This window comes from Myotis nattereri, assembly GCF_964212035.1.
Source record: "Myotis nattereri genome assembly, chromosome: 1".
NCBI classification, from domain to species: Eukaryota; Metazoa; Chordata; class Mammalia; order Chiroptera; family Vespertilionidae; genus Myotis; species Myotis nattereri.
Window position 1 is genome coordinate 10,694,551 of NC_138075.1, and position 25,099 is coordinate 10,719,649.

Consider the following 25,099-nt stretch of genomic DNA (forward strand, 5'->3'; position numbering starts at 1 on the left):
GGGTGGGTGGGGGAGGCAGTCAATCGATGTGTCTCTTTCACATTGATGTTTCTCTCTCTCTCTCTCTCTTTCTCTCTCTCTCTCATCTGTTCCACTCTCTCTAAAAAACAATGGAAAAACAATGAGGATTAACAACAACAACAAAAAGATGCCAGACAGAAATGAGCTTGTGGTCCGTTTTTATAAATGTTGTGGTCTTCGTGAAAAGAGCACATGTCTAAAAAGAGATAATCTTTTTACTGAAAAGGTGTGCTTTGTGTAAGTAGAAAAATAAAAGGAAACTCCAGTCACAAAATACAGAATTGTCCACAACATTTTGTAACAGTGTGCTTAGGGGCAAAGAAAAATGTCAAAAATTTACCAGACTGTCTTGAGAGCAGGGTTCATGGCTGGTCCTTGGCAGAATACTCCACACACTTAGAGCTCAGTAAAAGTGTGCTTATTTTTTTAGATATCAAACACATGCGAGTTAATATTACTCGAAACAAATTTTTTTCCTTTTGCCTTGAATGCACCAGCTGTTGGCTAGTAACTCCCAAGAAAAGGACGTCATAAAACTTTTGAAACATTTGCTTTCAGGATCGGCCAGAGCATCTTTTGGGGATCGAAAGGCAGAACTTTCCGGCTCCTCCCACCCTGGATCCAGCTATGACGTGTACAACCCGTTCTATATGTATCAGCACATTTCCCCAGATCTGAGTCGGCGCTTTCCCCCTACTTCAGAAGTGACAAGACTGTATGGATCAGGTTTGAAATTTTGTGTGTGTTTTTTTCCCCCTCCTTGTCGTTCTTTCTTTTTTTCTCAGAGATCAGCTTTTTATGGAATGTGTTACAAGAGAGGTTTAGTCAAAAAGACCAAAGCCCATCAGACTCCCAGGTCCTTCTTTCTGTGCTCCCACTTTCTCCTCCTCAGCTTGGGCAGCCGTGCTGCTCTCTGTGTGTCTCTTTTAGCAAAAAATGTCCAAGTCAGATTAAACCAGAGACCCTGGAAGAGATGATTCTTATTACGGAAAACAATTTACCAATAAGGGGAAAGCAGGCTTCAGAAGTGCCGAGATAAGCATCCTGATTCTTTGTGGCATTATATCTAATATACAAATGGAAGGACTAATAAGTTGTATGTGTTAGTGAGTTCTAAATTCCATTTTATTTGTCCTTTTTGGAAAAAAAAAAAGTTTTGTTTACAGATTATTTTGATATATGTTATATATCATCTATCCGTTCATAAATGTTCCTTTTCTGCTCTATGTAATAAAAATGATATATTTAGAAACATGGTAGGTTTACAAATGTAAACAAAGAAAATAGGAAATGCCTAAGTGATATTTAGAACTTTCGTAGTTTCATATTTGAAACTGCATCAGTGATAGTCTATCTTGTACATATCTAATTCACAAATTTCTCACTGTTCTTCAGGTCACACATCTGTCTCAACATTGAATTCAGGCCCTAAAAATAAAGCAGAAATATTTATCTAAGTACTTACTTATTTCAGTACTGTGCTAGAATACACATTAGTATGCAGAGTTCTATTCTTCCAGGATCTTACAGTCAGGAGGGAAACTAGCGATATAGGATCACCTAGGATTTGGTGTTGATTTTTTTAAAAAAAGTGCTCATTAAACAGTTGACTTGCATTTAGCGCAGAGGACTTACCTCTTTGATTATTCTCATGAGATGAAGAATTGAGGAATGTAGCAAAAATAACGAATTTTCCCTGCTTGATATTTGATGTGGATGTAAAAATGTATTGTTTGATTTTTATTGGTTTTTGTTTCAAACAAAGTAAAATAATTGAAAATTTTTTTAAAATTTTGTTAGGTTTTATCTCGTAAGTAGATTTGCACATAATATTCATGATATATTCCTAAAAAGATTTAATTCATTGTAATTAAATAGAATTTCTTCTTTTTTACTATATAATTTACTTACGTCTTTTTGTAGTTTGTGATTTAAGGACCAACAAACTCCCTGGTTCCCCCGGGCTAAGCAAGTCTATGTTTGATCTTACAAGTTCATCTCAGAAGTTCATGCAGGTAAATTATTTATATAAATTTAATTATATCCAATAATTTATTTTCAAGCTAAAAATTCAAAAGGGTGTAAATTGCATTAGGAACAACATGCTTTGCATCTTATGTAGATGTATCTATTCTTGTACCTCTTATGATAAACACTTGATATTTCCCATGTGCATTATTTTAGCTTTCAAGTGAATAAAAAAGGCAGTAGTTTTTTTTTTGTTGTTGTTGTTTTTTTATGAGTCTTATATCTCTCATTTGATATGCACTCAGATACTTGGAATTTAAAATGGTATATATTTTAAAGTGCTTATTGATTTTACTTTCTTCAATGAACAAAACTAGTTAATAAAAAGTAGTATTTCTGTTGAGATGTAGAACTTTAATTATTCATTAATATTAAAATACTGTCCTATGTTTCAAATAGAACTGACAAATTTTTGACATTTAAAAAATGTTTCTTTTTTTAATACAAATGAACTGTGATTATTATTTAAAACTTAGAAAGTAGACTTAAGCAAAGTAAAAAGACAAATCACCTATATTCCTATAACTGAGTAAAAACACTGTGCAAATATTGTTTTTACATATTTGTGAACTTTTTTCACATGAACATATATACATATATTTTATTAAAATGAAGTGTATTCTAAATAATCTTTAATAATCCCAGTTGAATTAAATTTTTGCAAACTTAATTCTTTATAGCACCAGTTCTTTAGCATGCATTGGAATTGTGTAGAGAGCTTGCTAAAATACAGAATGCCAGGCTTCACCCCCAGAGCTTTCGATTTAGTAGCTCTCCAGTGAGTTTGTATTTCTAATAGTTTCCCAGGTGATGCTGTACCTCTCGGTCCAGAGGGACCATGCTGGAATAACTGTTACTTTACAGGTTGTTAAGTAGCAGGGCACTTGCAAATATATTCAGATTTTTATTAGTACCTTTAAATCTGAAACATAGCCATAATCTCTTCATCCTTATTACCAAACCAAACCAAACAGCAAAGGCTTTTCCATATATTATCTAGTAAGATATGTAAGATTTTCCTGATAGCACACACAGAAATCTTTTCTATCTAAAAGTGGAAAATTCTGATTAGTAGCTGTCAAAATGGTTAGCATGCTTTTTGGTAGGAGGGTAGGTATTATTTCAGACGCCTTCAAGTTTGACATGCAGCTTCTGACTAAAGAATTCTATTTGTAGAGACATGATTCACTGTCCAGTGTGCCTAGCAGCTCTTCATCGAGGAAAAATTCTCAGGGGAGCAACAGAAGCTTGGGTAAGGAATAAAGTACCCTATTTTTATATTCTTAAGGGAATTATTACTACCCAATAGTAATTTGAAAGTATATATGACACAGTAAGAGAAACTCTAGATAATCTATGTATATAAAAGCCTAAACGACTGTTAAGACCAAACAACTGGAACGACTGGTTGACCGGTCGCTATGACCCACACTGACCACCAGGGGGCAGATGCTCAATGCAGGAGCTGCCCCCTGCTGGTCAGTGCGCTCCTGCAGCGGGAACATAGCTCAGCCAGAAGCTGGGCTCATGGCTGGCGGGCGCAGCTGCGGCGCTGGGAGCCTCTCCTGCCTCCACGCTGCAGCAGGTGCAGCAGGGCCAGGATGAGAGGCCCCGGCTGGGAGCCTTCCTGGCCACCTGCCACTTTGGCACTGCTACATCCCCCGAGGATGGAGGCCAGGCTGAGGGACCCCATCCGTGCAAGAATCCATGCACCAGGCCTCCAGTTATATACAGGTAACACTATTGGCAGTGTTACCTGTGTATGAATACGCACATCAGATGGACTCTGTTTTAGTGTTCAGACATGAATACATCTTTTTAAAAGTGGAGCAGTTAAATATCCATTGTTGGTTTGTTTTAAAGTATATTAGTAAGGAACTTGCTGAAGTATAGAGTATTAAGTCCATGTTAATATTATTTGGGGAAAGTTTTTGTTTTAACTTAAATTTCTCAGGTTATAATTGGGTTACGTTTTTAAGCTATGCATTACTTTTTTGTTTGTTTGTTAATCCTCACCCAAGGGTATTTTTTCCCATGATTTTTAGAGAGAGTGGAAGGATAGGAGGAAAGGGAAGAGAGAGAGGGAGGGAGGGAAGATGGGAGAGAGGCATACAGAAAGAAAGAGAGACACACACACATATCAGTTGGTTGCCTCCCACACTAGCCCCTGACTGGGGCCCAGGGATCAAACCTGCAACCCTACGGGGCATGGTGACACTCTAACCACTAACCCACATGAGCCAGGGCCCATGTATTACTTTTTATAGTATATCTTCCCCCTAGCACTTCAGTAAAACATTAAAGGGTGGTGTTTGTTGTATTAAATTGTCAACTTTAAAAAATAATTGTAGCATTTTTCTATTTTGTCTTTAAAATCAAATTGTATCAAAGCTTAATTGGGTCAGAAGGATTGTGTAGTATCTCAAACATCTTTGCCCTTTTACAATTCAGATACGATTACTCTGTCAGGAGATGAAAGAGATCTGGGGAGATTGAACGTGAAGGTGTTTTATAATTCTTCAGCAGAGCAAATCTGGATCACAGTATTACAGGTACATTATTATAGTGCACACCAACTTTTCTTACAAAATGGAATATTTAGACAGTATAAGCATATATTATTGCTCTCTTCTGGGGAATGGGTCATTACCTCTTTGGAATTTAGAGTTTTATAATATTTTGCAGAAAATAGTATATAATAAAGAACCTAAAGAAAATAAATCAGTAGGTGTGGTGGAAGTATTTGATTTTTAATCTCAAAGAGACTGATGTGATATTGAGAACTTTAAATGTCAAATTATTTTAATGTAGATGAAACAGGAGGTTTCAGTAAGTTTACTTTTACAGTTTGTATCTAAAGTCATTAACTTGAAAAATACATAAAATAATTGTATTGTGTCCTTTGTAAAACTCAAGCTGTATTTTTAATTTTTTTAGTGCAAAGATCTAAGTTGGCCCTCTAGTTATGGCGACACTCCTGCTATCTCTATAAAAGGAGTCCTAACATTGCCCAAACCAGTGCATTTCAAATCTTCAGCCAAGGAAGGCTCCAGTGTAAGTGGCTGTTTGTATTTGAATTTCTTTTTATGTTTTTCTCATGTTTGTCACTTTAACTCATGTAAGGAATTGGAATTAAAAAAGTGTTTTATTTTAGGAAAACTACAAATTATGTACTCCCTGCTTTTTAATGACAATTTTGAGCCTTACTAGTAAAAGTACTTGATACTTCATTGTCCAATATTAAGGTGCATTTAAAAAGAAAGTTTTAGTCACTAAAATACATAGAAGATGAACAATATATAAGAAAACTCTGTATAGTTCTCTTATGAAAGGAAAATAAATGTCTAGTTTTTCATCCTCTCCCCCCATATGGCTTTGAGAAATAAGTGTATTATTGCAATTGATTTCTTTTAAATACTTTCCTTTATTATCCTGAATTTGGTTTTATAGTCTCTAGATTTCACATTAACTTATCTTCATCTTTGTCTTTTGATATGGGTTGAAAGGTTAGTGTTTTCCATGCAAATGAAAGGTATCTTCTACAAAAACATCATTTAAAAATAAGGTAATTCAAATGTCTGATAAACATGAGATTACATATTGCTTTCTCTTTATTTTCTGTCCTTTTTGTTTATTAAAAGTAGAAAAAATGTTACAAGTACTCTAGAACATAAAACTTTCTGAAAGTTATTTTATTGACAATACACATCAAAATCTTAAGTTATGTATACTTTTTAATATAGTTATTCTACTTGGAATCTGTTCCATAGAAATAATCTAATATATATGTAAAATACATATACAGGGTGGGGCAAAAGTAGGTTTACAGTTGTTCATATGGAAAAAGACACGTGGGCTACGATTATTACAATAGCTTTATTAACTCAAAAGCATGTCACAATGGCACAGTGCACTTGAGTACAATCTTGTAAATGCTCAAATTGCCAACCTTCATTATTTACACACTAGAGGCCCGGTGCACAAAAATTCATGCAATCGGGGGGGGGGGGGTCCTTCTTCCCAACCTACACCCTCTCACAGTCTGGGACCCCCTTGGGGGATGTCCACCTGCTAGCTTAGGCCCACTCCCCAAGGGTGCTGACCTAAGCTGGCAATCAGACATCCCTCTGGCAGCCTGGGAGTCCACAGGCAATGTCCTGCTGACTACTTAGTCCTGCTCCCAGGGAGCGGGCCTAAGCTGCAATAGGATATCCTTAGCGCTGCTGAGAAGGCGGGAGAGGCTCCCGCCACTGCCACTGCACTCAAAGCTGTCAGCCAGGCTTGTGGCTGAGTGGGGCTCCTGCATTGAGCATCTGCCCCCTGATGGTCAGTGCACATCATAGTGACCTGTCGTTCCCAGTGGTTCTGCTGTTAGGGTCAATTTGCATATTACCCTTTTCTTATATAGGATTCTTGTAGTCTACTTGCTATACTCAAGCATACTTTGGCAGAGCTCTTGATTGTCATCTATTTTTTTACATGCCTCTCCATCATTGCCTAAAAGATAAAGCATAATAAAAGATTTGAAATAATAATAAGAAAACAAATGATACAAATAAATAATAGAATAATAAAAGGGTAATATGCTAATTAGAGTGGACATCCTTTTAGACGAAGCCGGAGCCAGAGGGAAGCCCAGGTCCCGGGTACCTGCCAGTGGCCAGAGCAAAACCCAGGTCTCGGGTGCCAGAGGGAAGCCGGTGCCAGCAGCCGGGGGAAGGAAGGCCTACTCTTGCATGAATTTCGTGCATCGGGCCTCTAGTTAATAAATAATAGAATAAATTCTGTTTCATGTACTCACAACTGTAAACCTACTTTTGCCAGTCCTGTGTGTGTGTGTGTAGTATCCATAGTGGAAAAGTTGGAAACAATCTAAATGTCTCATAAAGGGGAATGATTGAGAAAACTCATGGAATACCACATGTATTAGTTTCCTAGGGTTTTGGCTTAGAACAACAGAAATTGACCTCTCACAGTTTTGGAGGAAGTCTGGTCTCAAGACTTAGCAGCGTTGGTTCCTTTCCTGAGGGGAGATCTGTTCCGTGCCTCTCTTAGTTCTGGGGATGGCCAGCAATCCCTGGCATTCCTGGCCTTCACTCTGATCTCAGCATCCATCTGCACATGGCGTTCTCCCTGTCTCTCTGTGTCTCCTCAGTGTCATAGGATACCAGTCTCTCTACTCCAATACGACCTCATCTTAACTTCACTAATTACATCCTCAGGGTCACATTCTGAGTCACATTCAGGGTTAGGACCTCAACATATATTTTTTGGGGGACACAATTCAAACCATAGCACCATGTGATAGGATACTAGAAAGCTATGAGAAGTAATGTTTAGGAAGAGTTTTTAAAGATATGGGGAAATGTTCTTAATAAGTTGAGAAGGCAGAAATCAAAAGTGATGTATATGTAGTAGGATGTTTCTTTATGAAAATATAGATTATAGGATGTCTAAATGGAAATGTCTTATACCTGGCTATAATCCTGACACTTACTTGTTTCACTTTTTAATTTTCAAGTAAACGAAGTAAACTTAGCAAAAGTTAGGGGGGAAGAGAAAGCTTAAGTGGTTCGGAGGTTCTCAAGAAACACAATTCTGACTGCACAAACATAAAAATTACAATAAAAGAGAAAAATTGAGCACGATATATAAAATATATTGTTAGTTGCCCAGATACCTTGCCTTTTCAAAAGGAAAAAAAAAAAAACCCTCCTTTTTAAAAAGGACACATTAAAAATGGAAAGAAGGGAGTGTGTAGTCTAGTGTCAAGAAAATGTTAGCCCACGGTAAGACCAGGTTTAAAAATATTAAAAGTAAGTGGGAGGCAATCAACCGAAGACCTTGTATGCATATATGCATAACCCATGGACAACAGTGCACTTGAGTACAATCTTGTATCTGAATTGGTGAAGGCCTGGGGTGAGGGTTGGGAATGGGCTGGATGGGGTAGATGGGGGACATATGTAATACTCTCAACAATAAACATTTAAAAATATATATTAAAAGTAACAAAAATAACATTTGAAGTTTTCTCAAGCATGGAAAACATGGGCTTGCAGCATAGGTAGATGCTCGTGTGAGAAGGTAGGACTTAATACTCGCGTTTTTCTTTGTCTTCTCTGTTAAGGAGATTGATTTTCAGATTGGAAAGAGTGGAACAAACGTTACCAAAAGAGAAACTGGATCCCAATAGACGGGAAGAACATTAGACAAACAATCGCTCCCTTAAAGAAATAATTTAAGCCTTGTAATGTGAACAAGTTAGATTTCGGGTACCGAGAGAGCTCACCTGAGATTCTGACACCGCTGTTATTTGCTGTGGAAGAATTGTAAATAGCTGAAAAGCTGCCCCAGAACCAAAGATGAAAAACAACCTCATTTTCAAAAAGGGGAAAAGCTATATATATATTCTGGTATGCTTGGTGTTGGTAGTGACCTGAATTCCTGACTAAGTAATTAAAAGGATGATTTGGGAAAATGAAGAAAGGCAGCAGCTAGGATAAATTCTGGAAAAACAAGTCACGGTCATTCTCATTTTTGTTCGCATTAAAAAGTGTTTTTTCGAGAGAAACTAAGATGGCGGCATAGATAAACACCGGGAAATAGTCGCCCCACACAACAATTGAAAATTAGCCCAAAGGACGGAGCAAACATCGTCCAAAACAACAGGAAGGCTGGCTGAGTGTAATTTCTACAACTAGAAGAAAAGAAAAGCACGCTGAGAGCCAGAGGAGCTGCGGAGGCTGAGTGCAGAGGTACGCGGCGGCTCGCGCGCGCGGAAAGGGGGTGGCACCTGAGGACACGGCTGTCTTTTTGAATCACAAGCTCCCGACTGCTCTGATCTCCGGCTCCGGGAAGTCTCTGGGGACCCAGGTCTCATACGGGGAGAGGCTGCTCTCTCAGGCGGCAGCGGGTGAACTTGGGGGCAGATTTCCCTCGGAGGTGCTTGCAGCCATTGCCGGGACACTGAGACGCGCGACTCCGGGCGCGGAGAATCAGCCATAGCTTCTTTCCCCGCCCTTTTGACTCCCTGAGACCCCGCCCCACCCGGGCTGCGGCAGAGGCTTTTGCATGTGAATGCCCCAGAACTTTGCAACCTGATAATTACCTAACTGCAGCCGGGCCAGCCAGACCCGGAACTTCCAAGAGAAGGCCCAAGGCCCCGCAGCGGCTTGCATTGCTTCACAGCTGAGCCTCTTCGTAGTTCCTGCTGTGTGGCCTCAGGCAGGGGCTGAATTAGCACCTCCTTAGATCCAGGAGCCACTGTACCCAGTGGTCAGAGGGGGTCCATTCTCCCACTTCAGACACAGCTGCTTCCCACAGCCAATTGGCCTGGAGGTCAATTCCTCCCAGTGATCCTACAACAAGCGAGGCACCAAGAGTGCACCAAGAGTGTCCACCCCAGGTAACTGGGGAGGCTGAGCCACTGGGCCCTACAGGACACCTGGCGCGCAGACCACTCTATCAACACAGGGAAGCAGCCAAAATGCGGAGACAAAGAAACAGGTCACAATTAGCAGAAACGGAGGAGGCCAGACGACTGGATATAGAGTTCAAGGCCACGTTTATAAGGTTTGTCAAGAATTTTATGGAAACCGCCGATAAATTTAATGAATCCCTCAAGGAGTATGGTGAGACCATGGAGGTCATGAAAAAGGACCAATTAGAAATTATGCATACACTGACTGAAATAAAGAATACTTTACAGAGCTCCAACAGCAGACAAGAGGATCCCAAGAATCAAGTCAAAGATTTGAAATTCAAAGAAACAAAAAATACCCAACCGAAAAAGAAAAAAGAAAAGAGATTCAAAAAATATGAAGATAGTGTAAGGAACCTCTGGGACAACTTCAAGCGTACCAACATCAGAATTATAGGGGTACCAGAAGGAGAGAGAGGGCAAGATATTGAAAACCTTTTTGAAGAAATAATGACAGAAAACTTCCCCCACCTGGTGAAAGAAATGGACTTACAAGTCCAGGAAGCGCAGAGAACCCCAAACAAAAGGAATCCAAAGAGGACCACACCAAGACACATCATAATTAAAATGCCAAGAGCAAAAGATAAAGAGAGAATCTTAAAAGCAGCAAGAGAAAGACAGTCAGTTACCTACAAGGGAGTACCCATCCGACTGTCAGCTGATTTCTCAACAGAAACCATGCAGGCCAGAAGAGAGTGGCAAGAAATATTCAAAGAGATGAATAGCAAGAACCTGCAACCAAGATTACTTTATCCAGCAAAGCTATCATTCAGAATGGAAGGTCAGATAAAGAGCTTCACGGATAAGAAAAAGCTAAAGGAGTTCATCACCACCAAACCAGCATTATATGAAATGCTGAAAGGTATTCTTTAAGAAGAGGAAGAAGAAAAAGGAACTCTTACCATTTGCCACAGCATGGATGGAACTGGAGAGCGGATAAATACCACAAGATCTCACTTATTTGTGGAATATAATGAACAACATAAACTGATGAACAAGGACTGATCCAGAGACGGAGAGGCATTGATTGGACTGTCGGGCCTTGGAGGGAAGGTAGGGGAGGGTGGGGGCAAGGGGGAAAGATCAACCAAAGGACTTATATGCAAGCATATAGGCCTAACCAATGGACACGGACAACGGGGGGGTGAGGGGGTGAGCGGGGAGAGGGGGGGTAGAGGGTACACATATGTAATATCTTAATCAATAAAAAATATTAAAAAAAAAGTGTTTTTTCTATTGTTGTAAAAAATCAAATCTACCTTTCCTAGATTAAAATATATTATTTTTATTTATTTTGTGTTGGCATATCACCCTTTTTTCAGTCCTTTTATTTATATACTTTCTATTTTCTTTTTAGACAATTGAGTTTATGGAAACTTTTGTGTTTGCTATTAAACTCCAAAGTCTGCAAAGTGTAAGGCTTGTATTTAAGGTTCAAACCCAGACTCCCAGGAAGAAGACCATTGGTGAATGCTCGCTGTCACTCAGAACTCTTAGCACACAGGAAATGGATTACTCTTTGGATATAGCACCACCTTCAAAAATTCCTGTAAGTGATAATAATATATAAATAACCCTAAAGTATGAGTAACTTTAAATTATCAATTAATTTTATAAAAAGTTGTTTTAGTAGCTGATAAGAAAAGCAGGAAAGAATCATAAACTGTAAGCTCAGTCAGAGATTGCCTTCAGATCGATTGGGAAAGTTGTTTTTAATCCTGAGCAAGCTATATAGCTCTTCATAAATTGGGCAAAAACAAGGTTCTTACAGCTGGTATTTTTTGTAAAGAACTTGATTATCTTTGAAACTTGACATTCGCTTCTCTCAACTAGCCAGCTGAACAGTTAGAGCAGCGGTTCTCAACCTGTGGGTTGCGACCCCTTTGGGGTCGAACGACCCTTTCACAGGGGTCGCCTAAGACCATCGGAAAACACATATATAATTACATATTGTTTTTGTGATTAATCACTATGCTTTAATTATGTTTCATTTGTAACAATGAAATTGGGGGTCACCACAACATGAGGAACTGTATTAAAGGGTCGCGGCATTAGGAAGGTTGAGAACCACTGACTTAGAGTGTTTAGAAATCCCTAATAATTTAATTATATAGTTTCTATGTCAGCATAACATTTATAGAAATCAGCCATAAACTTTGATAAGGTCAAACCTTATATAATTTTAAATTTATGTAAGTTTTATATTTCACCTACTTTTCAAAAATATTTATGTTGGCTTAAAGTGGTTCTGAACCTGGGTACGCATTAGAATCACCTAGTGAGGTTTAAAAACATGCCCACATCTAAACCAACTAAATCAGAATATTTGGGGGGTGGGGCCAGAGGCATCTGTATTTCTTTATCCCGTGTCTGTTATTTTCTGTTCCACCCCCAATGTGTTTTTTATAGCATTTATTACAACTAAGAATTATTTAAGTTACTTGTTTTAAACAAAACAAGGCTTGAGTTTTCATCTGTTTTCTTTATAATTTGCAGTGCTCTGAGCAACAGCCTGTCATGTTCTTTGCATTGAATATTTGTATGTAGATAGATATGAAAGAATAAATGAAGAATGGAAGAGTGCACAATTAGATTATCGTTTTCAAATATGTTTAAATACATTTGTTTTATAGCTGTGACAGGAGTTCATCACTTGCATCTTTGAAACTAGCTCAGTAGACAGTAATCTGCAACCCTAAGTTATAGAAGGCACAGATACTCAACTGGACAATTCATATATTAAAACCTAAATTAGTGAGAGTAGTAGAGTACACCAGACTCAGCAAAGGTATTTTCTGGGGAATTGAGACATTAGACTCTTACCTGCCTTGGAGAATCTGGATGAACGATTGTGGTTCAGTTTCTACCAAATGATATATCAGAGGTCATGTCAGCAAAGGTTTTATTTTATGTGTGGCTACAGATTTAGTTCATGTGAAAAGGCTTATTAACCCGATTTTATTCTGATTGAAAGCAAAAGCAGTACGTTCACTTATTTATGAAAATCAGTGTTTCTTTTTGCCAAAATAGACATGTTTTTTCATCACTTCAGTCGTTTCACAGGGGAGTTTAACCTCTCAACAGTTGAGTTTATGCTTTTAAGTCAGGGGTGGGCAAACTTTTTGACTCGAGGGCCACAATGGGTTCTTAAACTGGACCGGAGGGCCGGAACAAAAGCATGGATGGAGTGTTTGTGTGAACTAATATAAATTCAAAGTAAACATCATTACATAAAAGGGTACGGTCTTTTTTTTTTTTTTTTTTTAGTTTTATTCATTTCAAACGGGCCGGATCCGGCCCACGGGCCGTAGTTTGCCCACGGCTGTTTTAAGTGATTCACATTTCACTGTTTATCTCTTGATTTCTTACGGCATGACCAGTTTCTTTTTATTTATTTTTCTTAATCCTCACCCGAGGATGTTTTTTTCGTTGATGTCTAGAGAGAAATGGGGGCTGGGAGGAGAAAGAGGAACATCAATATGAGAGAGACACACAGCGATTGGTTGCCTCCCGAGGCCTCCCAACCAGAGCCAGTGATAGAACCTGCAACCCAGGTAGATGCCCTTGCCTGGGAGTCAACCCCGTGGCCCTTTGGTGCGAGGGCTGAGCACCACCGGCCAGGGCGTGGCATGACCAATTTTTAAAACACAGAATCATGTTTCAAGAAAATGCCCAAGATTCAGCCCATGGAATGTACATAGAAAGGTCCTTTTTAGTGAGCCAGGAGCCAATTATTGGGACTGCTGGGCGATGACCAAATAGAAATCTCATCATCAAGAGTCATTCAGCCGTGCGGTAGCTTTGTCGGAATTAGTATCAGCAAAGACTTTTGTGTCTGTCTGTGCTGAGCCCTGTGAGATCTCTTAACGTTATGTTCTCGCTTCATTTCCGTACTTACTTTTTTCAACATGTGAGGAGTAATGTTTCTGTGTTTGGACAACTTTATGTTTCTCTCTCTTCGCTCCAAGGGTGTTGGAAGCCAGAGAAGTGGGCTGGGCCGTGTTCTGTTTCACAAACAAGTTACCAGCTTTATTCGGCTGTTAGTCAGCAATACTGAAGAGCACATTTTTTCTTTCCCCCTCTCCCCGTCTCCCTTTTACTGTTTGCCTCAGGTTTTCTTTGACCTTTTCCCTATTATTTACTGCCTCGTAACTTTCACTGGCTCCCTTCCTGCCAGCGCTCTTCTCTGGCCCGCTTCCATACAGCAGAGTAATTCAGCTCCCAACCCACAAATCTTTTCAGTGTAGCAATCCGTTGTCTCCCGATTCTGCTCGCACCTACTCTGATTTCTACATGGAGAAAAAAAGAATGATGATTCTCATATATTACACTTGCAAATCATGTTTCGTATGTTCTCAGAAAACAATTCAAATGACTGCATGTAAGTCTTTTGAACATTCGCTTGCACTTGCGGTGTTTATTTCACTGACATTGTCTCTAGTAAAACTGCTTAGGGATTTAAGTTGCTTTTACTGTGAATTGCCTTTTGGTCTCCCTGACTTGGAAGAATCAGGATCTAGCTGTAACTTGCAGTTGCAGAATCCATGAAAGTGAATAGCTCATATGTACAGAACCCATGGCGCTTATTTCTAAACCTTCTCTTATGACATATAAAAAGCAGTGATTTCAAGATTACTCATCTTAGCTCTTTAATTTTGAATTTTTGAAATATCCCAAAACTTTATTCTTAATTACCAAATGACACTTTCGTGATATGCAGGTGTGCCATGCAGAACTTGAGTTGGGGACTTGTTTTCAAGCAGTGAACAGCAGGATCCAGTTACAAATTCTTGAGGCACAGTGCCTTCCAAGCTCATCAACACCTCTGACTTTGAGTAAGTATATAGTGGTTCAATGCAGAATCGAAAGACAATTATTAGTAAAAGATCAGTTTTTCCCTACATTTCCTACATTGGAGATTAAAGTTCTAGTAACTTTTATTACTTGATGTGAATACTTATCTTTTAACTTAGAATCACTTTATTGGATTTCAAATTTTAACCCTTATGTCTACCTGAACCCACTGGTCTCTTGATTCTTATCCAGTTGTGATCTCTGCATTTGAGGCTATTCCTTAGTTGGCTCATTAGTTACTGTAGATTGTATCCAGAGGACTGCCAGATGTTTCACCAGCCCAGATGATTTGTCCTATGCAACCTTTGTCGGATACTCTGCTAATGAGAAACTTAATTTTTAAAAAACAAAAATGTCAAACACAACCCTTGAAACACATTTTCCTTCCTGCCCTTTGGGCACAGCCAGGGATTCTGATACTTTGGGTGCGTAGGCCTGGTTCACACGGCTGCCCCTAGAGCTGGAGGTTGAGGTCAGTCCCACCTAAAGGGCTAAGAGTGGGGTAAGAGCACTCCTTGTTCTTACTAGAAGAAGAGGAAATATCCGAAGCAGACAGAAGTAATGGATGTCCACTGTAACTAATGAGACTAAAAAATACAGCCAAGCACCCAACTCACGAAGCTAGAAAAACAGCAAACACAAAGGAAAGAAATTAAGGAATTAGAGCCAAAGTTGAAGTTGGTAAACATTGAGGCAACAACAAAAGACATAAGTAATAAAACTGAAAGCTTTTTCTTTGAAAAGGTCATTAAAATTGACAAACCTATGGTAGGTTGGATCAAGCAACAAACAAAGAGAATGCAAACAAGGAGGAGAATATAATTTCAAATTCAGAACAGATTCAATAATAATAAGACAGTACCATGTATAATTACCGATTCATTTGAACATCTCTGTAAATTAAATGATTTTCTAAGGAAAATTGTTCAAGACCCCCAAAGAAGAGTGAAAATCTGAATAAAACAATAACTACTAGTATGTAAAGGTAGTTAAAGAACCAAGATGATTTTACTGGCAGATTCTACTCGAAGATGTTTTCTGTTATGGCAGTAGCTCATCAGACCTTGAAAAGTGGCTTCTTTATATTTTTTTACAACAAAAGTATAGGTACATATCTTTCTATGGTGTTTTAAATACAATTTTATGTATCAAAATTTCTTAATTTTCAGGTTTTTTTGTGAAGGTGGCAATGTTCAGCTCAGGAGAGCTGATTTATAAGAAGAAGACACGCCTGCTGAAGGCCTCCAACGGGAGAGTAAAGTGGGGGGAGACTATGATTTTCCCACTTATACAGAATGAAAGGGAAATTTTTTTTCTCGTTAAGCTTTATAGTCGAAGCTCTGTAAGAAGAAGACACTTTGTGGGACAGGTTAGTAGGAGTGTTTATCTTGAATTCTTGCCTTGCACTTTTCTATGCATTTAAACAGTTGGTTAACAAAAGGAATATAGGATAAAATTGAAGTTTAATAGAGGACAGTTCTTTGGCATCACAAATTAAAATTCAGTGTTGCCACAAAAATTAAATTTTATCAGAATTTTTGCTTTAATACAGGTAGCTGGAATTTCTGAGCAATCAGACTTATCTTAAAAAAAGCATAATGCTTTTTTTTTTTTCTAAATGAACTTTACATTTCTCAAGGGGGGAATAAGTGTTTTTCTGAGCTTTTCAACTTTAGAAAGTATGAGAATGATGAGTTTTTCAGTAGTGCTCATTCCTTATGAAGAGAGAACACAGTAATTAAATTTCTTAAGGCTTCAGATATCCAACTTTATTCTGTTTCATGTTCAACTTAATGTTTGCTACTAACTGAATTATGTTAGATTTGAACTTGTAGAAAACATCAATTTTAATAGTGGTTGTGATATTATTTAGATAGTCAATATGGGTGTCTGGGTTAATCTATGTAAAAATTCTCAGTAACTTGTCTAAAACAACATAGCACTTGCCCGCTTGCCAATCCTATCGAAACTTGTCTTCTTTTATGCTTTTGTTCTTTATTCTGAGTGGATCAGTGGGAGCTGTCTATTGTGTTTTACCTTAATTACAATCATGTGACTCACATTTAAATTCCAAAATCTATATTATTGGTTTAAAAGCTTCCATTTGACAAGATGTGACTAGCAGCCTACATGAAATCCTAAAATTATATGTAAATTTTCAAAGATTGATATTAACTCTTTGATTTACTTCATATATTTTACCTACAATATTTGTTTAAAAATTATAGTTTTGTTCTTCACTTTTTCTTATTCAAAAAGCTTAAACTCAAGAATTCATACAACTAGCATACTTCTCAAAGCCATAAGACCCATGAAGTGAATTCAGTTAAAGTTTTCCTCTATCATTAAGCCTCAACTACCCTGTACGAAGGGAATAGGAGACTTACTTGACAGATGATTTTCAGAAAACTTTTTTGGTAATTCTACTTTCTCGGTTGAGATTCTAGTTAAGAATAATAATTCTGGAAAGGTTCTTGCTAGCCCTCTGTTACCTGTAGCTTCTCCGGTAGTTTTGGGAGCCACCATGATGGAGTAGCCAAATGTGGAGTCAAGATCACCCACTCCCATATCAACCAAAGCACTCTTACATTATCTGTTTTTATGTCAGGGTTGTTTGTAAGATTTTATGTGAAGGAAAGTTCTTCAGATCATGAAATTAAAGGGAAACATTGAGAAACCAGTGGGTGACCTGCTCTAATTTCTTTATTTAAAAGAATTAGAAACTGAGTCTCAGAGAGATTAATTCCAAAGCAACAGCATTTGTTAGTGGCAGAGCTGTGGTGAGAATTCAGGTTTTTCTAACCTTGCCCACCTTACCTCCATGATAGGTAACCATGGTGCTATCTTGACTTTGCATAATGCTTTCCAGTTTTCCCAAATTCATCGCATCTATTTTCTGAGGTTACATAAGTGAAGAGTACTGTTTACTGTGGATTATTATGAAATTGTTTACGGTGGATCAAGAATGACTAATGATTAGATTTCAATTAAAATTACAGTTTTATATAACATACACAGTGCTTGAAAATGCACATTCCTTATCCATCTAATTGAAATCCAGAATAGTCAGAGTTAACCTTTACAAAAAAAATTTGTGAGTGATTGGGATCAGTTTTAAGTTGAGCTCCTAGATTTATTGAATAAGAAAGGATACTCATTATTTTGGGGAAAATGATTATGTAATATCTCACATTGAACTTTTAAATTGCATTGGATCATACAAAATAGTCCTCAGAGTGACTAAATAGGTTAAATGTTTTCACATTTAAGTTTCAAAGAGAGAAATAAAACTTTCGGAAAAGTGGAAAGATGTTTAATTGAAAATATGTAAACTAAATTTCCAATTGTCTTTCATCAATAAGGGGAATTAACTGAACTCATTGTTACTGTGTTAAGCGAACGGTTGTATTGTTCCTTTACAGATTTGGATAAGTGAAGACAGTAATAACGTTGAAGCAGCAAACCAGTGGAAAGAGACAATTACAAATCCAGAAAAGGTTGTTATCCAGTGGCACAGATTAAACCCATCCTGAAGACTTCACGCATTACTTGGTGAAGAATTGGACATTCTTTTAGAAGACTTAAGATTTCAGTTTGCTACCAATGAGAAGAGGCAAATCAATATATTTCTCAAGTCTTTCATGGAGGTCATAATTATAGTATTTAATGGATCTGTTAGAAAATTAAACTTGATAAAACATGGTATGAATTACATCAGGTATCCAAAGTAAAGGAAATGTTTAAGAACTGTGCCGAAATAGACAATAAAATAAAAGGGTTGTATTAAATGGGCAACTAAATAAATTACAAAACCAGTGAGGATATCAACCATGGATAGTTACAGCCATATTATGTTTATAGGGTCTTTTTTAAGCTTTACCTAGATATTTCAAAATCTACATGTCATCCTTGATAGGACTATTAGGCATTTAGAAGACTTTACTACTGACTGTTTCAGTGCTAATCATTACTGGTTATATCTTGACTTTATTGTTTACTTTTAGCTACATATTTTCTCCCAGAAAGCAAAAATGAATTCATCTGCTTCAGCTCCTGGGGAAAGTTTGTGCCCTTTGTTTATCACTCCTTATCCATAAGGTATCACATTGCCAGTTTGTCTCAAAGAAACGTCAGATATAGACAACTACATTTTGGTAAGAATAATGAAAACACCAGAGGTTAAAGATTAATTGGAAACCCAATATACACACATTTTGCTGTCTTTTTCTCTCTCTCAGATATTTTACTCCTTGTTTTATTAGGAGTTGAAATAAGATTATCATGCATATGGCCTGTCCTAATCAGCAGAATTAAATGAACTTAAATAGCAAATTCAGTATTTTATGATAATCACATCCTTGTTTTTAGCTCTTTTAAATATAAATTATTTGTTCTATAATTCACAATGTTCGAGTATTTTCCCATTTTTGAAATTACCATACCTGATAACATCATGTAGCAAATATTTTCAATTGCAGTGTTTCTCAGGTACTCATTAGAACTCAGTATGTGGATAATTTCAGTTTAATTGGCCATGCACACTGGCCCAAAAGAACAGCTCTTTGGAGAAATAAATAAGGCTGACCTTGATCTTGGAAAATTTTATTTTATTTTTGCTAATGAGTAGACCAAGTGCTCTGTGTTCATGGTCTTTCATTTTTATTTCTATCTTACTTTGTCTCACATGTGCCAAGAGATAGATGGTGATATTTTAGGCCAGAAGGATACTTTGCTATAGCTTAAGCATGCCCTCCCTCGTTATTCCAGTTCTTATGTTCTGTGTATTTTATTAAGATTTTCCCAAAGAAGCACTTACTCCCCTTATCCTAGGTATTACCTCGCCTCAAACTGTAAGATGTACATACTTCACCTGCCCCAGCTCTTCCTGCTTAGAGTTTGCACAACAACAGTGGTGTTGTCAGGTCTCTCTGTGCATGTTAAAATATTTGTGTTTTAAATTTGTGAAAAATGGCATACTATTGATTAATACTCACATGGACTTTTTAAAAAATATATTTTATTGATTTTTTACAGAGAGGAAGGGAGAGGGATAGGGATAGAGAGTTAGAAACATCAATGAGAGAGGAACATCGATTCAACTGCCTCCTTCACACTCCCTACTGGGGATGTGCCCGCAGCCAAGGTACATGCCCTTGACCGGAATTGAACCTGGGACCCTTCAGTCCACAGTCTGACACTCTGTCCACTGAGCCAAACCGGTTAGGGCTCACATGGACTTTTAAGATAAATCACCTTGTGTGGTAGTCTTGAATCTTTGAGACAAATGGTAACTATTTGAAAATTTTTTAAATAATTTTTTTAAATCCTCACCTGAGGAACATTTTTTTAAAAAATTGATTTTGCAGAGAGGTGAAGGGAGAGGGAGAGAGAAGAAAAAAATAGTGATTGGTTGCCTCCTGTACGTGCCCTGACCTGGATTGAACCCGCAACCCGGGTATGTGCCCTGACCAGGAATAGAACCCACAACCCTTTGGTACACAGGATGATGCTCCAAACAACTGAGCCACACCGGTCAGGGCTAAAAAAATATTTTTTTAATAGACTTTACTTTTTAGAGCAGTTTTAGGTTCACACCAGAGTTGAGAGGAAAGTACAGAGATTTCCCTTGTGACTCCTGCTCCCACATATGCACAGCATCTCGCACCAGATGGTACGCTTGTTAAAATCAATGAACCTGTATTGACACATCATTATCACCCTACGTCCATAGTTTACATTAGCCTTCATTCACTCTTGTATATTCTGTGAGTTTAGACTTGCATAATGACATGTACACGCCACTGTAGTATCATACAGAGTAGCTTCACTACCCTACAAGTCCTCTGCAAATGCAACTATTTCAATAGCCATCAAAGAAGGGAGTTATTGTTTTCTAGCTAATAAATAACAGATTTTGTTGTTTTAAGAAATTTAGGATTTTATTTGAGCAGTTTTTTTGTGTTCTGTTATTGCTTTCAATTCCTAAGTTTATCACATGTAGTTATGTATTTAACTCGTTTTAATTATTTAATTTTCAGTATTTTTACAATATATGTATATTGTATAATTTGAGGGAAAGCTATAATTTCTTGTATGTCTTAGAATCTGAGGTAAATAAAACAATAGAAAACCTTTTCATTTAAGAATCCTTTTAGTTAGAGAAATATTGACATAACTAAGTTCCCAGATATTTTAATTAGTGTATACTTAAGCCTTTTTCAGGTGAAAAGATACTGAATAGAGGCATTCTGGTTGTGTCTTTGAAGCTTTATGTGGAACTATAAAAAGAAACATTGTTCTGTTAATAGCTACTCATGTTATGAGAAAACATTAGAAGCTGGCAATAAAAAGTGAGATACTGTGCAAAAATCACTTCTCTTTGTATTTACTTAGGCATTTCTTGACCTTTGCTCACTTATAAGCTGGAGAAGGGAACCAAAATGATGTGGCCAGAGGCAGCCATGGGAAGGTTCATGTTGCTAGCTGACGGTTTGCACAGCGCTATTTCCTAACAGTGTGTTTACGTGTAAGCTTGCAGATTAATACAACTAAATACCCGTAGCCCATGTCAAAACATCACGTCACTTCTGGCTTTCATTTATTTTTGCGTGATGTTTTTAGCCTAACGCCCAGAGAAATTACCACGGAAGTGTATTAATTCCAGCTCTTATCAGACCCTGAAGAAGGGATCCGTGGGATTTTAAACATATGTAATTGTGGTCTGAAAATAACCTAAACTGAACTTTTGTTTGAATTCAGGTATGTGAATTTCTCTGATACTAATGTGTTGATAGTGTCTTTCCCAGCAAAAATTTCCATGACTTAATCAAATAATTGTTTACTTATGAAGGATTTCAGAAATTTGCGGTCAATTTCAACTTTTCATATTATGGCAGTTCTGGATATTTCAAAGACATATGTTTCTTCTCTTCTCACTCTTCATTATCTCTGGGCAATCTCATCTGTCCCCATAGCTTCAAGTGCTATTAACCGGCTAACGGCTGTAAATGTATATCTTCCCCAAATCCTGCTGATGCGCTCCATTCGGGTAATGTGGACATCATTTCTTGCACATGTCTCACACCAAACTTTTGATTTCCCGTTCCCCCCCCAAACCTGGCCTCACTGTTCCCCATCTAGCTAAAGACAACTACCCCCCACCTGGTTGGTCGGAGCCACTTTGGAACTCTTCTTTCTCTCATCTCCCATAACTCACTCAGTTGCCCTATTCAGAAGTGTACATCCTAAGTAGAAGCCCCAGTAAATTCCCTAGTCCGAGTCATCATCTCCCACCTACTGTGCTAGGCTCTCCCCATCACTGGTCTTCCTGCTTCCCCCTTATTTCCGTCTAATCCATCTCCATCAGCAGCCAGAGTGATGGTTTTAAAATGCTCTGTCTAATTCATCTCCATCAGCAGCCAGAGTGATGGTTTTAAAATGCAAGTATGGCCCAGCTGGTGTGGCTTATTGTTTGAGCATCGACTTAGGAACCAGGAGGTCATAGCTCTCCTGGTCAGGACACATGTCTGGGTTGCGGGCTTGATCCCCAGTGGCGGGTGTGCAGGAGGCAGCCAATCAGTGATTCTCTCCTATCATTCATGTTTATACCTCTCCCTCTCCCTTCCTTTCTGAAGTAAAAAAATATATATATCTACATACATAAAAGCCTAAGTGACCGTTCCACTGGTAGCTATGATGCACACTGACCACCAGGGGGCAGATGCTCCGACCAGTAGGTTAGCTTGCTGCTGGGGTCTGACCAATCAGGACTGGGTGAGAAAGGCCAGACACTCCCTGGAACCCTTCCACGGTCCCTCCCTGGCTCTGAGCGTGCACCGGTGGGGTCCCTCGGCCTGGCCTGTGCTCTCTCCAATCCAGAGCTGGTTTTGGCCTTATCCCTGCAGGCCAGGCTGAGGGACCCCACCAGTGCACGAATCTGTCCACCAGGCCTCTAGTATATATATAAAATGTAAGTATGACGATCATTCCTTTGTTCTGGCTGCAATCTGGTGTGAAATCCAAAATCCATAATGCAGTCTACAAGGTCCCGGCATGGCCTGAGCTCAGCTTTTCAGTCCAGCCTCATCTTGAACTGTCCCCTCTGGTCTGTCTTCAGTTCTTTGTTGTTGTTATTGTTAATCCTCATCTGAAGATATTTTTTCTATTGGTCTTTAGAGAGACTGGATGTGAGGGGGAGAGACAGAAACATCGAGGTGAGAGAGACACATCCATTGGTTGGCCAGAATCAAACCCGCGACCCTTCAGTCCACAGGCTGATGCTCCAACACTGAGGCAAATCAGCCAGGATGTGTCTTCAGTTGCTGGAAGATAATACACACCTAGCTTCCTCAGGATCTTACACATATTTGTCTGTGTGAAATAGTTTTCCTCTTTATTCTTCCCGTTCCTAAATTTTGGCCTTTTTTTAGATGCTAGCTTAGATGTCTGTTCCTCAGAAAGCCTTTTTTTACATCTTAGGCAGTGAAAGTTCTATTTTCATTTTCATTGTTTATTTTCCTTTACAACTTTTATCATAATAGCAATGAAATCATTACATAACTTTGTCTAATGTCTCTCCTCTACTGCAATTTTCATGGAAGCAAGGCCCTATTGCAGCATTCCTGAGGGTAGCACAGTCTGTGGCACAAAAGAGGCACATAGCAAATATTAGTTTATTCATTCATTTAACTGATAGGCAGTGTTTGGGGTGTTAGGGATATAGCAGTGAATAAACAAAGAAAGGAATGAACACACTGAGTCATGTTTTATTGCTCAGTAAAGTGGTAAAGGCCATGTCTTGTTGAGAGAGATAATGTTGGATTTTACATCATTAGTACATTTGCTTTTTAAAATTCATTGACGTATTTCTTAATTGTAAAAAAGAGAGATATGATAGCCTCATGCTATGAGACATGGCCTAGGAAAAATACACCTAGGAAAAAAATTCTTCCTGAAATTCTGGGCAGCGTTTATAACATAACTAATGCTACATGTTGTAGATTGCTGAGATATTCATCTGATTTTACCTTATTGTTGTATGTTAACAGCTTAATAGGTATTATAACCAAGCACAAAAATTGTATTAATTTAAAATATTTGTGTTTTGCAGAGAGCCAGGTAAGTTTGATTCCCGTATAAAACTGGAAAGATAAATTGTGTCCAGCTTTGAAAATTTCCCGTAAGATGTAAATAACCTTATATTTGAGTTATTTAGCAGCTTAAACAGGATTCATAAGACTTCCGTAGAAAAGAAGGTTGTTTAGGTGACATTGCTATCTGGAAGAATAGAATGAGAATGTTGGAGACCTTTCCTGATAGAAGTTAAGAAAGGGCTTCAGGGAAGAGGCTGTGAAAGAGGTAAGCCTAGCCCCATGCACACACACCTCAGCATTGAAGACATGTCCTCCTAGACAAGTCTGGGGATAAGGAAGGGGGGGAGGGTTGATGAGTAATGCTTTCTTACTCATAATGAAAAGGGACCCTGGGAAGAAGAACAGATTGGCAACCAGAAAGAAGAGAGGCCTGTGAGAGGAGGAAAAGCTTATGGAGAACAGGTAAGGATGGAAAGGTAGCAAGGTAAGGCTGTGGTTGTACAGTGAACTCTCAGTGCGTTGCCTATGAGCTGTATACTTTCTTTTTTTTACATAAGTCACCTTGTCATAATTGAGCTTCCCTTCAGAGGAATGTATACAAAATTCTTATATTATTCCCTCTCCTTTCCTCCAGCCTTCCTCCTCTCCCCTTCTTTCTCCCTGCTCCCTGCTATTTATCAAAACGCATGCTTAATTTTTGCTTTCTTCATAGAAAATCTGAAAACTAGTTTGGTCTATTATAATAAAACTAGAGGCCCAGTGCATGAAATTTGTGCACAGATAGTCTTGGCTAGCGATCAAGGCCAATCTGTGGGGCGACCAGCAGGGTGATCGGGGGGCCCCCACTGGCACCCACTTGACTGGCCTCTGGCCTTCAGGCTAGGGGCAGTTCTTGCATTGAGTGTCTGCCTCCTGGAGGTCAGTGGGTATCATAACAACGGGTCATTCCGCCATTTAGTCAATTTGCATATAAGGCTGTAGGACTAGGGGCCCAGTGTACGAATTCATGCATCTTGAAAGGAACTGTGGGCCACATGGCTGTGGTGAGCACAGGGGTGCATCTCGGCCCATCCTCCACACCCCTGTCCTGCCCCTCCTGTTGCAGCCTCCCCCCCCACCCCCCATCCTGTCTGCCAGCAGCCCTGCTCCTGCCACTGCCACTCCCATTTGCTGACAGCACCAGCCCCGCTCGCACCCGCTGATGGCATGGAGCGATTGGGGCTGGTGGCTGCTGCCCCGATCGCCCCTCAGGAGCAGGGGGAGGTGGAAAAGCCCTCAGGAGTGATTGGGGCCAATAGCCACTGCTTGCACCGCTGATGGCACCAAGCGATTGGGACCAGTGCCAGGTGCCAGCAGTGGGTGCGAGCAGCGGCTTTTGGCCCCAATCGCCCCTCAGGAGCAGGGGGAGGTGGAGAAGCCCTGAGGGGGGATCGGGGCTGGCAGCTGCCACTCGCACCCACTGACGGCGCTGAGCAATTGGGGCCAGAGCCAGGTGCTGGCAGCGGGTGTGAGAGGCAGCTCCAGCACTGGCAGCAGGTGCAAGTGCCCGGCAGAACCGCGGCACACAGGAGAAAATAATTTTCAGTAACCACCAGAGGCTTGCCCTGATGACAGTGACCGG

General features: G+C 39.0%; 1 protein-coding gene across 1 annotated transcript in view; it reads left to right on the forward strand.

The window, feature by feature from the left end:
- Positions 1 to 18,406, forward strand: part of TC2N (tandem C2 domains, nuclear) — a 38,095-nt gene extending 19,689 nt beyond the window's left edge. The window contains exons 4-12 of the mRNA XM_081107256.1: positions 580 to 747; positions 1,945 to 2,036; positions 3,226 to 3,301; positions 4,501 to 4,601; positions 4,987 to 5,103; positions 10,890 to 11,081; positions 14,253 to 14,367; positions 15,556 to 15,755; positions 17,809 to 18,406. Of these exons, the coding sequence (XP_080963382.1) occupies positions 580 to 747; positions 1,945 to 2,036; positions 3,226 to 3,301; positions 4,501 to 4,601; positions 4,987 to 5,103; positions 10,890 to 11,081; positions 14,253 to 14,367; positions 15,556 to 15,755; positions 17,809 to 17,919 (1,172 nt within the window). The 3' untranslated portion in view covers positions 17,920 to 18,406. The remainder of the gene's footprint in view (positions 1 to 579; positions 748 to 1,944; positions 2,037 to 3,225; positions 3,302 to 4,500; positions 4,602 to 4,986; positions 5,104 to 10,889; positions 11,082 to 14,252; positions 14,368 to 15,555; positions 15,756 to 17,808) is intronic.
- Positions 18,407 to 25,099: the final 6,693 nt, after the last annotated feature.